Raw genomic sequence first — 16,513 nt, forward strand, 5'->3', positions numbered from 1 at the left:
CGAAAATGACTAATACCGTGATTTTTACCTACTCATCTCACTTGCACTATTAGACATCAAGCACCTATGAGTAAACAGATTAAACTAAAAAAGCTATTTGTTACAGGAAGGCAAGACAAAACTGTAGTTTAGAGTAATAAATTCTTTATTTGAATAGAAATGTTATTAATACATGCATTGTAAACACCAAATAAATGTGGAATATCTTTCTAGAAGTGGCAGCATGACACCGCAGTGTGAATTCAGAACTGGATACAAGTGAATGTGAACCTACTAATCCAAATCACTACACTGGTATGTTGTGTATCCCCAGTCGAAACACATCATTCGTGCATGCCCACGCACAGTTTTGGGATTTCAGCATAAACACTTGATGGAAGGCCATTGGTGGATCATCATCTACCTGTTGGAAATAATTAACAGCAAAATCGTGAAAAACTAAAACTGTAATGTTGGCAGGAATATAAACTTAAATCACATCAGCATAACTCATTAGGACTCTAAAAATGCTGCATTGTTTGTAATGTAGAAGCCATACATCTTGTTCAGAGTTAACATACAGAGTAAAAACAGCAGACCCACACACACTGGTAAGAAGTTCTCTATCAAACACTTAATGAACTGCAACACATCATTTATCTACATGCTCTTCAGAATGTGAAACAGTCATTTGTACTGGGAAAGTGCAGCCTGCCACAGCCAGACAAACATAAAACTTCCCTGCCACCCTGCATTTCACTGGATTTAAAAATGTAACTCTTCCAACCACAAGGGGGCAATCTACAAAAGCTGCTTTCTCAGAGAGAGCAGTATTGGATCCCAACACTCAAAACAATGACACCTGCAGGTCTGAATGATGATTTTAGAATAAAATATAAATGTTATTTGTTTGTTTGTTTGTTTTTTGGGGTGAACAAGGTCACATGATATACACAATGCCACTGATATTTGTTCCTCCTCATCTTTTCTGACTGAGCACAAATTGGGTAAAAAGACCCATTAGTGAGAACATTTTGTGTACATTTGAATAAATTCTGACCAAAGCTGTCTTCGGAGAAGTGATTCTACTGCAGATGCCTTGACATGGCGTAAGCTCATCAGTCCTTCAGCCAGATGAATAAAAAACATTAAAAAAATGTGAAGAATCACTAGAATACCTGTAGCTGTCCAAACACCATGATGAGGATACAGCTGTCTACTGTGGGCTGGAAGTCCTGTTCTGTGATGATGTGCTTAATGCGCTTGAAAGGCAAGTTCTGTGAATTGTGAACAATATTATTGTTTAGACTGATGTGCTGATGAAAGGAGAGGCGTAAAAATATTATTAATAAATTCACAGACACAACATAACCTGGATTAGAAGCAGCACTTATGGAGTTTCTTTGTGCATGTCGGACCAACAACCTGCTAAAACAAGATACTTACTACTAGTTTGCCAGTTATAGCTTCTCTCCCCTGAAAAGGTGATCCTTCCCACGTCAGACAGGCATCAGGAGACTGCAGAAACATTTTTTATTTCATAACTATAGGCTCAAAATATTTTTAACATCCAGCGTGATGGAACTGAATAGACATCTGGAAAGCTTACATAAAGGTTACCCAGTCCCATCCTATTGGAATTGTCAAACTGGTTGTAATACTCCTGGACAAAGCCCTCTCCAATCTTTTGCCAAATTTCTTTCTCACAGGCCATGTTTGCAGCTTTGGATCTGTAAAAGAAGACAATCTAAGTAAAATAAGTCAAGAAATGTTTATTATTTACACTTAAATAAGACTTTTCTGGTGTCTAATGTGACTTAAACAAAATATGCATGTAAAAATGAAGGGCCAGTTAAATGACTCTCTTAATGGGCAGCCTTTTGAAATTGCCAACAAAGGTACTGTCTAATTTAACCCTACATTTAATGTATTTATATTATTACCGACAGGATCACTTCAGATGTTTGTCACTGTATTTTACAACCTCAATCGCAAAAACTTTATACATAAAAGGAACACAATAAAACGTATTTAATGTTTAAACTCAGAAAAAAAAGTGCCATTGTTAAGAAAATGGTACATAAAATTGCAATTGTGAATAAAATACAGCCTTATGCGGTTTGGAAATCACTGTTTGCATTTTGTTTGTGTTCACATTTTACACAGCGTCCCAACATTTCCAGAATAGGGCTCATATTTTATTGATTTACACACAATTCCTTATGCCATTTTGTTACGTGTGTTGTGTTTAACCTACGTTTAAGCTGCTGTAACAAAGCAACTTACCGACTTTGGAGATTTTAAAAAAAAAAGAAAACATTATCATCTTAAATAAACTTTATTTTCAACCACTGGGAAGGACTGCAGGCAGGATGTAGATGAGTGTCAGGGGTGACTTGTGACATAAACATAGAAGCAAAAGTGAAAGGGAAGGTTTACAAGATGATCGTCAGACAGAAAGACAGGAGCCTAAACGGGAGATGTTAAAATTTTCAGTGGGAGTGAGCAGGATTACAGATGAGTACATCAGAAGGACAGCTTAAATGCTTATATTTTAAATGAAAAAACAATAGGTTGCCTCTCGTGCTGAAGGATACAGATGTGACTGCACAGCTGGGGGGAAAATGAGGCCTGCTTCTTTAAGTGGTGTGGTTTCTTCGTGCTAAAGTTTCAACCAGCTGCAGCGACTATAGCAAGAGAAGCAGATTCAAGTCTTTTGGGAGTTAACCAAGTTGCTGTCCAGGTATTTTCGGACTAGTTGAGATTAGTTAACGCAGTCGGGATTAAGCAGAATATAAATCGGAGCTGTCGCAATCCTGCCGTTTGTTAACCAGAAACCCAAGCTGCGGTCTCAAAGTTTTGGCTAGCCTCTGCTGCCTTTTACCGAGAACTGTTTTTTTAACTTTTGTCTCCACATTACCCTCATTAAACTCGTGTCAACAAAGGCCTGAGTAACCCGTCATCTTCATTAGACACTTGACTCAAAAAGTACTTTACCTTGTCCGCTATTTTTGCTTGCTTTTTTTCCTCCAGCGGCTGACGTTTCGGCGTGGGGAAACGAGTCAAAACGAGGCGACCGGAGTTCCCGCTTCCTCCGACTTGTGACTAGCGCGTGACGTCAGCACAAGCCGCCCAATGAGAGAGCCTCGCAGTTTCCCGTCAGAAGCTTTTCCTGCTCACCGAGTCCCACCCTCTACGCTAAAACTCAGGATCCTGAGATCATGAAACAGAAACGAGCTTGTCTCAAATATTTTTTAATGATTATCTCAAAATCGTAAACCAAATCCAACATGTAAAATGAAACATTTTTAACAACTAATTTGGCAAGTAATCAAAGAACCAGAGCTGAAGCTGTGACCATTATTGGCTACACTTTGCAAGAAAGGGGCCGCACTGCATTAATCTGTTAGGTACTGTTGCTCCCCTCTCCATGATGAGGTCCAAAGTTCCTCTTCTTCCTATTTAGATTGCAGCTTCATCACTGGCACAAAACATAATCAGCAAGTGACAACTAATCTATAATGTGCTTTTTTTTCTAAAAGGTGCAATCAAAGACGTAGCCTCGTGTCAGAGAGAGGCAGTAAGATAAGGCTTGAAATAAAGTGAATACTTTGAAATGGAAGACATTAAATGCTTAACAGGATAAGATCAGTATTGCTCGGCGGATGGGGGTGTAGAAGAGACAAAGAAATACAGCTCAGTTCATAACAGCGTGCAGGTCTTTACAAACACTATCAACAGGAATGTAAGTCATAAAAACAAAGCTGGGTTATTTCTCTGTGTATTATTTGAAGATCTTATTGTACCTTCTATACAGTGCTCTACAGGCGAGTGGGACGACTTTGTCCTCCTGACTTGCCACAAATTTAACATCTTACATTTTCTTCACCATTAGTGAAAACAAAACCAAAGACCCATTCAGGCACTTCTAAAATAATTTTGCTACAGTTCAGTGTTTGTTGCTGCCAGGGAAATGATTTTCAGGAGCGCAGAATGTCTGCACCCACTTGACTTCCAGTAACTTGTTCAGAAAGGCTGCTATTGCTTTGTTGAAGCCACTGCACCAATAGATCCTCCTTGCAATAGGTGGCAGTAAAAGTCATCTGTGCAGTTTGGCCCAACAGGCCTCTGAGGTTAGAACCGAGTTATGTTTTGAACGTTCGAGCGCGTCACTGTTCCGGCTGTGACGTGAAATAATCATCTGTCCGAAACACGCTGGGGATTTCTTGACGCTGATGTGGTGCTGGTCGTCTTGGGCTGGCTGGTTTCTGAAAGCAAAGAGACAAAAGTTAAAAACCTAATAAATGAAGTGTGGTTACAACTGCTGGGGGAAACCTTAAAAAGAACACTGACTCCGCAGGCATGATGCTGTTCTTGAACACCATCGATCTTAATCAGACATATAAATAAAAACACTGTGGATGTTTTTGTTTTTATGAAATTTGAACCTTTACTCATAATGACCTCAATGAAGTCTGGATAGTGACTACAAATGACCTGAGTGGCCTTGATCCCAATCTCTGGACACTACATACTACTACTGGCTGATTAAAATGAGGAATGGGGTAAAATCTTTGGAGTAACTGGTGCTCCGCTATGTTACTTAACAAGGAGAGTGTCCACTTTCTGTCACTTAGATTCATTTACAGATCAAACTATTGCTTTATGATGAAACATATTCATTGACAGTGACACCTTGGATATGGGATGTATTTGAGCAATAAAACGTAAGCTACGAAGCAACAAACGTTCAGCAAATCAAGTTCTGTGTGGATGCAACTGAGGTCACTAGGGGCAGATCGCCAGTTTCCTCCATGATCGTGGTGGATGCAGTCTTTTTTTTTTTCAGAGGAAATAAATGGCTCAGCAGATATTTCACTGTCTAAAAGGAGAGCACCTAATATTTCCCCAAATCTATTTCATTCTATCCCATTTAGACCCAATGCGGAGAAAGTGGGCAGGGCATGTGGTTTTAGCCATCAGCAGCATTTGTGATCCTGGCTAAATGCATCAAATGCATCTCGGGATGAGGCACCGAGATCACAGCTATGGGTCTTTTGGGAGATTTTTTTTTTAAATCCATAAGCATTTTTTGGCTCCTCCTTTTTCTTTGTAACAGAAAAGCTATGAAGACAAACCTCACCCCCTTTGCTTCATTCCAGTGGGAAATTACAACCAAATAAAGTAGGATATTAATTTAAACATTGTGAAAAGTGCTGGTTGTTACAAGTAGCAGCAAAAGCTCTGGACTGCAACCGATTATTACAGTACATTGCTACAGTAAGAGTGGGCAGCCCACAGCTGAACTAGTTTGGGAACCTTCTAAATAATACGTTTTTGTTTAATCCTGCAAACACCAAACTCAGTGGATAGTGGAGAAAATTTATAATTCACAAGTGCAGAAATCGGCTCTTACGTTTAAGAAGCCTGGAACAGTCATTGTGCGGAGGATCTTCTTGAAAGCACCTGGTAGTGTTCCTAGCTCTCCCTCTGCCTGTGTGACCTGTTCCTCCATTGCGTTGACATTGGCTCCCACCATCTTTACAAAGGCCTGCAGACACAACAGCATATTTAAGATTCACTACAAAAGTTACAATATTCAATTTACCTGTGGTTGGCAGACAGAAAAGACAGCTGACACCGCTACGCTTTGTCCCCAGTCAAAAATGACTGTGCTGTTACACCAATGATGGACTGTTACGTTATGAAGCAGACATGCAGATGCCGACCTTGGCTCCACAAATAATTGTAGTCCAGTCTGACTCTTTATTACAAATCAGGAAATATTAATCATATTTTGCAATGAAAAAAAAACAAACAAATGGGTCTTTAATTTTAACTATAGATTGTGACAGATAATTTTTAATATAAAAAGGTTTATGCAGTTAATATAGAGTCATGTGAAAAAGGAAGTTTACACAGCACTCTATCCACTTCTATGAAAAACGTACAAACTTAAACTTGGCATGCACCACCTGAGATAAGGGCTGAACAATGAGCATAAGAACACCGTTATCGCTTCAATAGGAATTATGAGCCCAAGTAGCTGCCAGGTGATAAAAAGCACGTGATTAACTGATCATCAGCAAGTGTTTAGCACCTCTGTAAAAGCAGTTTGGCTGTTTGCTGGACTGCAACACCGAAGTGTGAGTCGACACAACCTTCTCAGGAGTGGACGTCCCTGAAAATTCACCTTAGGTTTGCAAAGTTGGATGTTCCTAAGTACTCTAGAGTCAAATGTGAGGCCACCTGTTTGACAGCTAAAGCTTGGCTGAAACTGGGTCATGCAACAATGATCAATGATCCCAAGCACAGCAGCAAATCTACAACAGAAAGGCTGAAAAAGAAAAGAATTAAGGTGCTGCAATGGCCCAAACAAAGTCTAGACATCAAACCGACTGAAATGCTGTGACGGGACCTTAGAGAGCTGTGCATAAATGAATGGCTGCAAACTGATAAAGTCATACAGAAAATTATTACTTCAAGTTATTTCTGCTAAAGGTGGTTCTACAAGTTGCTAAATTATGGGGTGTTCCTAGTTTTTCACAGAACTACATAAGTTCCTCTGAAAAGCTTCACATGACTGTTTATCATGAAGTAAATTTTATTTTTGTCTCATCACAAGTTACCTGATGAAGACATTTAATGACATTCAGCTGAAGAAATCATGAGTATGAACTCAAATAAACACAGTTTTTGCAAATAAGGTCCCCTTTGCTGGTAGATTACCAGACATTTGAATGCATGGTAAGCTTTTACATGAGGAACAGGAACTAATACTTTTACCTTTTCGGTACATGAATGAATAAATAGAGGAAATAGAAAAACAAACAAGTCGCTCAGGGTCTCCATTTGTGAGGATGATACTTTCCGTATTTAATTATGAATAAAAACACTGCACACAAATCAATACACATCAACTCACAATCACGTATTTCATATTAGAGTTGTTAATGTTGCTTGCAGTTTGGCAGGATGCCTCTCTGAGGAATCTGTGTGCATTATAAAAGCGGCAAATGAATATTTTATACAAAACAAAATGAACCGTATGAAAAAGTCGCTTTACCTCCAGCTTATCAATTCTTCTGTATATCTGTCTCATTTCATCAGACTTCTGCTGGATTTGAGGTAGGTTTTCATTCACTATCTGCGAGGTATCGTTACGGATCTGTAGACAAAACAAGACAGAATATCAGAAGCAAATTATCCACGTAATCTAAAACATGAGATGTAAGACACACTTTCATATTCTGACTGAGCTTACCATATCCAGCATTCCAACAAACTCATCCACTCTTGTCAGCATCTCTTCCAAGCTTTTCTCCAAGCACAGGATCTAGATAAGACAATGATTTTAAAGTAAGGGTCCCAGAGTGTGTGAAATATGTCATAGTTATGCTGCCCACACACAAGCTTCAATATGTTTAGACCGCACGGCCAAAACACAGCAGCCTTTGTGCTCCTTCTTCAGCTTCTCTGTAACATGCCTTGTATCACGCATATCCACTTAAGACTCAAGTCACATGGCTTGGGCTTGAATCAGTTCTCAGGCCATTCTTCTAATGACTTTTGAATTGACATGAAAAATCCCACAACCCAGTTTTGACCTTAACAGCAGTTACTCGCACCTTCACCCAGATTCAAGCCACTTGAGTTAGAATTAAAAGCTTGTAAATATATGACTTTTCATTTTCCTGTCATCAGAGTCTCTAGCAATCATTCTGGCAGCAGTGAATCATCTTTGTGGTTTTCCTCTTTTCCTCCTGCCTGGCACCTCCATATTCAGCATCCTTTGTCCAATATATCCTCTATCCCATCTCTACACATCTCAAACTCTAGCCCTTCAAACTTTACTACTAAATTCCTCAACCTGAGCCGTCCCTCTGAAACACTTGTCCATTCTGCTCAATCCCAATTCAAATCTGAACATCTTCAACTCTGTCATCTGTCTTTTTTTTTTTTTGGGGGGGGGGGGGGGGGGGGGGGGTCAGAGGCAAACTGAACAAACCATAAATCCTAGCAGGTCTTACTACCACCTTGCAAATCTTTTACTTTTGCTGCTATCCTCTTGACACTTGTCTCCATCTACTTCCCCCATACTCTCTTCCTCACCTCACTTGTGCCCTGTCCATCGCTTTGGATGGTTGACTCCAGATATGTAAACCCATCCACCTTCACTATCTCTGCTCCTTGCAGCTTCACATTTACACTTTCTCTCTCATTCACACACATGTATTCTGTCTTGATTTCATTGACTTTCATCCCTTTTCTCCCCAGAGCATACTTCCTGTCAGTTAATGGTGAGGCATAAGTCATGTGAAGGCCAGATTCGACGTTAATGCAATTTTAAAAGTAAGCTTCAATGTTTGCGAAAGTCTTCTTATACTGGTGTTTCCCCTTTTTCTATCAAAGTTCATCAGGGGCTAAATTCTTACTCCAGCTGCTGTTCTGACAGCCTATAATTTTTTGGTTTGAGTAGAGTCCGTGCAGGTACGTGTCTTTTTGGGGCTGCATATTTCATGTGAGACTCATTAAACCCAGTAAAATGTGGGATACTGTCTTAGTATGTGGTGCTGGTGGACCGCACTATGCCACTGCACTCGTAGAGCATTTAAAACACAATCATTTCTACTTTGTACCTGTTTTTGAAATTAGTTGGCCTAATTTGGGACTTCCGACATAAACCTCCGCAATACATCTTTACAGGCCAGCTGATGTAAGCCAATCCTATCACTACTTTCGTGTCGCCTAGCAACTGCCATTGCCAACACCATCCGAGTTACTGACAAAAGCAACGTGAAACTTTCTTGTAACGTAACGTTCTTGTAGTATAAGAAAATGCTAGGTAGAATAAGACATATAGTCCTTAATGGAGACGATGTAAACCACTTTATTTGGTACTCATAATGAAAGTGGAACACTTCGTGTACAGGAAGACTGTGTAGGGCTGCTGCGGTACTGACAGTCAAATCATAAACAAAGAGCTAAACATAGCTTAGCTGCTGATATAACAGCACGCACCTCGTCTCCTGCTGTCGCCCTGATGTAGGAGGAGTAGCTGAGCGCGGTGTGCCTCAGCACCTCGTCGTCCTGCTCTGGGTCGTGCTTGTCGGTTGTCCCGGGCTCTGCAGCTTCATCGAGGCTCGGGCTTTGAGAAATAACGTTAGCTGCTGCTGCTACTCCTGCCCCCGCCGCTGCTCCAAAGCTGGGGCTCTGCGACACCGTCCCGCTGCTGAGGATTTCGCTCACCATCGACAAACTGCTCGCACTCTGAGAGACGATTCCGCTGTCTGTGCTGATCTCAGCGCTGGACTCCTCCAGGGGAGACAGCAGGCCCACCCTGTCAACCCGTTGATGGTCCATGTCGCTTGTCTTTCTGATCTACTGCCGTGTTTTGCCTTGTCAAATGACTAGATCACGTGTGTCGCACAGTGGACGGAAGCTCGTAAGGGACAAAGGTGTTTTTAGTGCAGCAGAAAACGGAAAATGTAAATAAAGAAAAATACAATATAAATAAATAGAATATAATGGAATACATTCTCAATGGTGGATACAAGCGCAATTTCTTTGCATGTCTTCCCCTATGGATTCATGCATTGAAATTAATAAATTCCATTAGCCACTTGAGTTTTAAAAATGTTACAATTTTTCAGTTTATTTCCCATCATTTTCATCTTTGGACACGGCAGTTTTACAACAGAATTCCAACCACTGGATCAATTTTAGAGGTTTTACTCTTAGATTTTAGTGCTTTTAACTATAAGGCAAACTTACAACTTGAACACTTCAAGTAAAAAAAGATAACTGCAATGAGATTTGTTATAGTGCAATGATGTATTTGCCCCTTTCCTGATTTCTTAGTTGTTGTTGGGTTTTTTGTTTTTGCATATTTGTCACCCTTAAACATTTCAGATTATCAAATAAATGTTAATATTAGAAAAAGATATCCAAACTGAATAAAAAAAGGGAGTTTTAAAATTATGATTACATTTATTAAGGAAAAAAAGCTACCTAACCCTGTGTGAAAAAGGAATCTCCCCTAATGCTAATAACTGGTTGTGCTATCCTTGGCAGCAAGAACTGCAATCAAGCCTTAGTGCTAAGTGACAGCGAGTCTTACACATCTCTGTGAAAGTATTTTGGCCCACTCTTATTTGCAGAATTTGTTTATTTCAGCCTCACTGGAGAGTTTTCAGGCATGAATGTCGAGTTTAAGGTCATGCATAGTATCAAAATCTTGGCCACTTGGCCACTCCAAAAGCTTAATTTTGGGTTTTTATTTTGGGTTTGTTTGTAAGCCATTCAGAGGAGGGCTTGCTGGTGTGTTTTGGATCATTGTCCTGCTGCCAGATTTGAGTATGAGAGCATTAAGCTTTTTCACCTTTTTCTGGTAGAGCGCAAAATTCATACTTGGGTGGACGATATGTAGAAGAACCAGTCCATTTACCATTTACTATGTTTTCATCAATCCTGATCCTGAAGCAGCAAAGCAGACCCAGACCATCACATTACCACCAATACTTTTGATTGTCTGTATGATGTTCTTTTTTTTTCAAATGCTAGTTTTACACCAGATGTAACGGACCTTCCAAAAAGTTCAACCCTTTTCTTGTCAGTCCACATGATATTTTCTAAAAAGTCTTGGGGATCATCAAAATGCTTTTTGGCAAATTTGCCTTTCTGTTGTTTTTGGTCAGCAGTGGTTTTCTCCTTGAAACTCTCCTATTGATGCAATTTTCCCCCAGTCTCTTTATTATTGTTAAATCATGAACATTAACCTTAACTGAGGCAAGTGATACCTGCAGTTCTTCTTCTGGGTAATTTTGTGACCTCCTGGGGGAGTCATTGATCCACTCTTAAAGTATTTTCTGTAGGTCGCCAAGTTGGTTTGGGTAGCCTAATCTAAACTGCCTAAACTGGACATAACATTAACATTGGGTGAAAAGCTGGGTACAGGCTGTGGTGTACCCACCCACTGTGGTGCTTCGCTATCAAGTTAGTAAGGTTAATCACACAATACTGGACCCTAAAGCTGAATTTCACAGCAGTGATCACGACTATCTATTAATCCACTGTGAGAACTTATAATTTTGTCTTTCCATCCAAGTCTTCTCCCCTCTACATAAACATACACTGGAAGCTGCACATCCACAGACACATCTTTAACTCTTTCATACACATGCAAACTCATATGGTATGTATGTATTTATCTTTCCCAAGGACACTTTAACATACGGATGCAGTAGCTGGGGATCGGACCACCGACCTCCTGTATGTGCCACCATTTTTGGGAGGGGCATAGGTGACAGTTGGGTAGCCAGTGAGAAGCATAAGGATATTCAACAAGATGTGACACCCCTGTTAGCAAATAATTTCTAAAATCAATTTCTACATGGATGAACTTGTATGATTTGATACTGAGAGCATTGAAAAGAGGAGAGTGTAGTTTACTTTTGGGAAAAGATTAAATATTTATGTCATGGAAAGTGCTGTAGGTTTTTTTTTTTCAACAAGCACTAAGGACTCTTGCAATAGAAAACAACAAAAAAAAGATTGTCTGGTCTGATAAAATACAACAGTAACTTTTAACATTTCAGTAACGGTACGTGTTATTCCAGTGTCGACCAGCATGTGGCAGAGTGAAATATGGCATGGGGACTTGGGGGAGTTCATATGTCTGACGTAGGTCAACATGTTTTGTATGCAGAAAAAAAAACCTGCCTATGATCAAAGGGGTTTAACACGTTTTAGCATACAAAGTATCCAATGAAAAGGATTACCTGTCAAATCCGTCAGGCTTGTGCAGACGTTTCCAATAATTCCCTCTGAACCTCAGATCTTCAGTTGGACGTGGTCACGTCCAAGAAAGCATTAAGGCGGCCACGTCTGTTTATTTTGAGTTTGTCTGCTTTAATCAGTGTGTGCTTGAATCCTATATTCTATCAGCCGAACATCTGTATCACATGTGGGGAACATAACATAACTGTTTCTAACTGTAACTGCCCTTCCTCGGCTGACTCTGATAAAAGGACACAGATAGTGAAGACTGATTGCGTGACAGTTAGGATTTCAGGTCTCCGGCTAAACCCACAGTCCTGCTGACTGACAGTGCTGACTAGTTGGGTGTGAAGGATCTATTAGATGTATGAGCAGTGTGGCATCCTGAACAAACACAGGAGGAAAATATTCATTAGCAGAGAAGTGAAAGATGTTTGGTGCCGCTGCTGCCGGAGGACCTCTGACATGCATTCCAGTTGCATATCTAGGTTGGAAGCACAGGCTGTAGCCAAAAGCAAAATGATGATAAAGCTGTGCCTGACTCAAAGAATTCAACCTTCAGATAGTCTACATCTTGACTTTGTGATGTCTAAAGTGAATTATTTTGTGAAACAAGACCTTAATTTCTTATCTTCTCTACTGAAGACTACTCGACTACTGCTTTCTAAAAGCCTAGGATTTGTGGCTTTCACTGTAGCTTTAAATGACTTGAATTAGGTGCAGATGACATCACTACAGACTCATCACCTTTAAATAGCCACAAGTCTTTGTGGTTTTACACGAGTCAAGATTACTTTTACTTAAGCTTCAGAAATGGTGTTCCAGAAATTCACACCACTTACGCCACACTGTGTGGTTATGAGTTCCTAGTTACTCTGAAATGGAATGTCAGCCTCTTTGTTTCACCATCAGCTTTGAGTTGAATGAAAATCTTCTGGCCTTTAGTTTGAAACTAAAACTTATTTTTCCATTTTGTTTAGTACAATTCATGCAGTCATCTGTGCTAAACAGCATCTTGTGTCTGTTCAGTACAAAAATACATTTTAAAGTAAATACACTCACTGGCCACTTCATTAGGTACACCTGTACTATTGCTCATTAACGCAAATATCTATATAAATTATAACATAACTCATATCCATTTTTGCATGTAGATGTGGTCAGTAAACCAGCTGAAGTTCATGCAGAGCATCAGGATTTAGAAGAAAGTTGATTTAAGTAACTTTTAAGTGGCATAGCTGAAATACTTAGATGGGCTGGTCTAAGTATTTCAGAAACTGCTGATATGTTGGGATTTTCCCCAGACAGCCATCTCTAGAGCTTACAGAGAAAACACCCCCCAAAAATAAATACAACAATCCAGTGAGTGGCAGTTCTCTGGGTGAAAATGAGTTGTTGTCAGAGGTCAGAGGAGAATGGTCACACTGCTCTAAGTTGTAGTAACAAATCACTTGTTAGAACCACGGTGTGTAGATGAGCATCTCTGAAAACACAAAACATCAAGCTGGTGATGTAGCTGTGTGGGGTATATTTTCCTGGCATGCTCTGGGGTCTTTAGTGCAGAGCGACACACAGCCTGAGTGTTGTTGCCAACTATCTCCATCCCTTTGTGACCACTCTGTACCGATGGCTGCTTCCTGCAGGATAACACACCATGTCAGAATTCAAATCAAACCTCAAACTGGTTTCTTGACCATGGCAGTGAGTTCACTGTACTCAAATGGCCTTTATTGTCATCAGCTCTCAATTCTTAGGAATGTGGTGGAATGGGATAATGACATCAGTCGAGAAATCTGTAGCTATGATGTGATGCTATCGGGTCAATATTGACCAAAATATCAGAGGAATGAGCACCTCTGTGAATCAGTGCCATAAATAAGGAGTTAAAACAACAATAAGGTGTGCCTAATGAAGTGACCAGTTGTAGTTTGAAAGCTCTAAGAAGCTAAAAAGATATAATTATATAAATGCAGAAATAATTGTCTCAATTTAGAAGCCATTAAGTGCATAAGTAGTGGAGCAAACATCACATTTATAGTTTGCATAATTGTGAGACAGAATAATTTATTGAAACAGATACACGGATTTGATCATAAAGCATAAAAGACCTATTAAAAAAAACAAACAAACAAAAACACTCTACACACCATTCATCAGAATATAAGAAATATAGATTTACTCTTTAAAACATCCACATAAACAAACCCCAGTTGGTCCCAGTAAGAAGAATGAAAAGGGTCTTAATAAAAAGTGGTCACTAAGTAAAGACAAGGCTGTAAGTACATTCAGAACTACGATAGTGGACTTGCCTAAAAACAGTTATTTGTTCTGATGCTTATTACAAAACATACAAATTTTCTCATGTATGATAAAGAGGACTTTAAAAAAAACAAAAACAAAAAAAAAACCCCACAAGAAATATGTACACAATGCTCTTTCCTGTTTGCAACTTCCTAACATCAAAGGTTTTGTAAAACCAGACAGAAGTTACACAGTTAGTATTTGACAAAACACGCACATGCTCATTATTTAGCTGTTCCAGTTTAGTCTCTGAGCAGTCGGGATGTTTGTGTGTCTGTGTTTGTAAGTATTATAGGGTAATGACAGTGCCGTCCTCCTCCACCCCTCCTCTGGGAAGTGCGAGACTGTTTCGTGGGTCAGTTTTCAGTGAGCTGAGAATTTTGTGCAGGCTGCCGTTGCTGTGGCGGAGGGCTGGGTTGCTGGTATGATGAAGTTGCGCGTGGGGTTGATGGCTGTGAAGGGACTGCTGGTGTGGGTTGTGCTGAAGGTTAAGGTCTTTGTGGAACTGGTAGCTAAGGCTGCTGTGTTGGTGGTGGTGGGACCCTCCGTTTAGACTCTGCTGGGAGTGGAACGAAGCAGTGGAGACCACCGACAGTGGTCGTGTGGGAGGGCTCGGAGGTGCCGCCGAGCCTGAGGTGGTGGTCGGATTCTGGTGTTGTGTGCGGGACGCACTGGATGCCAGCGAAGCATTGGACCTCTGAGATGGCCTCTTGATGTTTTTCTCTATGACGACGTCATTATCCTCGTCACTCTCCAGGTCATCCTGATAACCATGCGCCCCAGAAGGTGGCATCCCCCCTGTGTTTACATACATGTGACCGGTTGAGCCATTGCTATCGGACGACTGGCCCGAGCTGCCGGAGATCCTGCTGCTGCGGACAACGTTGTTGCGCTGATTCACCGGTTTGACTGTAACAATCAGGTTGTGGCTGTTGGCGATCATCATATCTGTTACCTGATCCAAGGATTTCCCCGTCACTTCAATGCCGTTCACTTCCAGCACCTCGTCATTAACCGCCAGCAGCCCGGTGCTCTCCGCCAAACCTCCAGGCACCAGCCGAGATATGAAGATGCCAGGTACTTTCTCCAGTCCGTGAGAAGTCACGCGCACGCTGACTCCATCTCGAATGTAAAAGCCCAAAGGTTTGTCTGAACCGTGGCGATACAGGCGGACACGGCGGTGAGATTCAGGTAAGATGTCCACGTCAATGATTGAGGAAACGGGTCGGAAGTCCTGTGGCATGCCGATGCGGATGTGAGGACGCTTACGGTTGACGTCGTTGCGCAGCGCGACCACAGGCTTCTTCTTACGTGTTATGGTGTTGGAGGCAAAGTTGGTATAGTCTATCTCTTCTGCAAAGAAAGAGACGAGACAGAGAAAGAAAAAGATTTAGTGACAAGAAAACCAGTTCAAAATGTTTATCTTCCATGTGCATTGCCTACAGTGTTAAACCAAGGCCCCATAAAAAAATAACTATTTGCAAGTACGAATCATGGAAAACTAGTCAAAGAACAAAAATATAAATCTGGAACAAAAAGATAAAAAGGCTATCAAAACCTCTGTTACAAACTCAGCAACCCTCGTGCAAATGATGCACAGACGTAGCTGACCCGAACTGTCTTACCTGCTAATCATTTACACAACTTTTATTCCAGATCTGACACAATATTTTAATTAGAGGAAAGTTATAAACAACACTGGAGTGCTCAGAGGTTTACTCACAAGGTTTCTATGCAAAAGTGCAACTTGAACAGGTCAACTAGATTCAGATGCTGAGAAGCTCTGTGTGTGTGTGTGTGTGTGTGTGTTGCTGAGTTTGCAGAGCATTCCAGTGCAGAAAGCTGTGACCCACCCCTCTGCTACCAGGCTGCAGCTACATGGATAACAGGGTTGCATTTCTGCACGCATATACAAAGTCACATGAGGTACATGTACCATAACCCATACAACTCAGTATCAAATGTTAAAAAACAAACAGACAAAAAAACAAAAAACAAAAAAACCTCATTGTGCTCTTTATAGCTAATTAAAAAGTGAACCATCTTCCACGACCTCAGTTCACAAGTGACCTCAAAGGACAATGAGACAACACAATGTGGAAAGAATGAGCTGAGGGAAGATTTGTTTGCTAATCTCAGTTAATGCTCGATGTTTCCAACCACAGATTCAGAGCCATCAATGAAACAATGGAGGCCTTCATGGTGGACATGATTAGTGCTCCCTAGCCTTTTTATAATCTGACAAACCCCACAGGAACAACGTCATCCCCCCAACCCTGAAGCAATTCCAATCAACTGTTATTTAACTCCTAATTGTTTATAATGTTAATCATTTGTCATCATGTCAAACTGTCAGAGAGTTTATCAGATATGTTAAAGCTTTGAGCAGTTACAGTTTTAACTACACAAAGTCTCTAGGAATTACTTTTAGCCATTTCAGTCATTATTGAACTTT

At 40.6% G+C, this 16,513-nt stretch overlaps 3 protein-coding genes across 6 annotated transcripts in view; all 3 read right to left on the reverse strand.

The window, feature by feature from the left end:
• Positions 1–127: 127 nt before the first annotated feature.
• LOC146493236 (nuclear transport factor 2-like) lies at positions 128–3,114 on the reverse strand. Of its 3 annotated transcripts, XM_085148082.1 has the most exons (6): positions 2,977–3,107; positions 2,558–2,666; positions 1,589–1,709; positions 1,426–1,497; positions 1,158–1,256; positions 128–403 (listed from the first exon to the last, which is right to left on the reverse strand). In XM_085148082.1, exons 3-6 carry the CDS (start codon positions 1,691–1,693, stop codon positions 287–289), a joined length of 393 nt encoding a protein of 130 aa, XP_085004208.1. In that variant the 5' UTR covers positions 1,694–1,709; positions 2,558–2,666; positions 2,977–3,107; the 3' UTR covers positions 128–286. The 3 variants fall into 3 exon arrangements, with proteins under 3 accessions (XP_085004208.1, XP_085004207.1, XP_085004209.1); XM_085148081.1 differs by lacking the exon at positions 2,558–2,666 and having other exon boundaries at positions 2,977–3,114; XM_085148083.1 differs by lacking the exon at positions 2,558–2,666 and having other exon boundaries at positions 1,589–1,726; positions 2,977–3,103.
• Positions 3,115–3,217: 103 nt separating this feature from the next.
• Positions 3,218–9,444, reverse strand: bloc1s4 (biogenesis of lysosomal organelles complex-1, subunit 4, cappuccino). 2 transcript variants are annotated; one of them, XM_085148074.1, is made up of 6 exons: positions 9,001–9,444; positions 7,244–7,315; positions 7,046–7,147; positions 6,173–6,316; positions 5,396–5,530; positions 3,218–4,247 (listed from the first exon to the last, which is right to left on the reverse strand). In XM_085148074.1, the coding sequence occupies exons 1-6, from the start codon at positions 9,340–9,342 to the stop codon at positions 4,149–4,151; spliced, it is 894 nt and encodes a 297-aa protein (XP_085004200.1). In that variant the 5' UTR covers positions 9,343–9,444; the 3' UTR covers positions 3,218–4,148. The 2 variants fall into 2 exon arrangements, with proteins under 2 accessions (XP_085004200.1, XP_085004201.1); XM_085148075.1 differs by lacking the exon at positions 6,173–6,316 and having other exon boundaries at positions 9,001–9,423.
• Positions 9,445–12,246: 2,802 nt separating this feature from the next.
• Positions 12,247–16,513, reverse strand: part of pard6gb (par-6 family cell polarity regulator gamma b) — a 37,062-nt gene continuing 32,795 nt past the window's right edge. The window contains exon 3 of the mRNA XM_085148072.1: positions 12,247–15,411. Within this exon, the coding sequence (XP_085004198.1) occupies positions 14,348–15,411 (1,064 nt within the window). The 3' untranslated portion in view covers positions 12,247–14,347. The remainder of the gene's footprint in view (positions 15,412–16,513) is intronic.

The sequence above is a fragment of the Neolamprologus multifasciatus genome, chromosome 22 (assembly GCF_963576455.1).
Source record: "Neolamprologus multifasciatus chromosome 22, fNeoMul1.2, whole genome shotgun sequence".
Classification (NCBI taxonomy): domain Eukaryota; kingdom Metazoa; phylum Chordata; class Actinopteri; order Cichliformes; family Cichlidae; genus Neolamprologus; species Neolamprologus multifasciatus.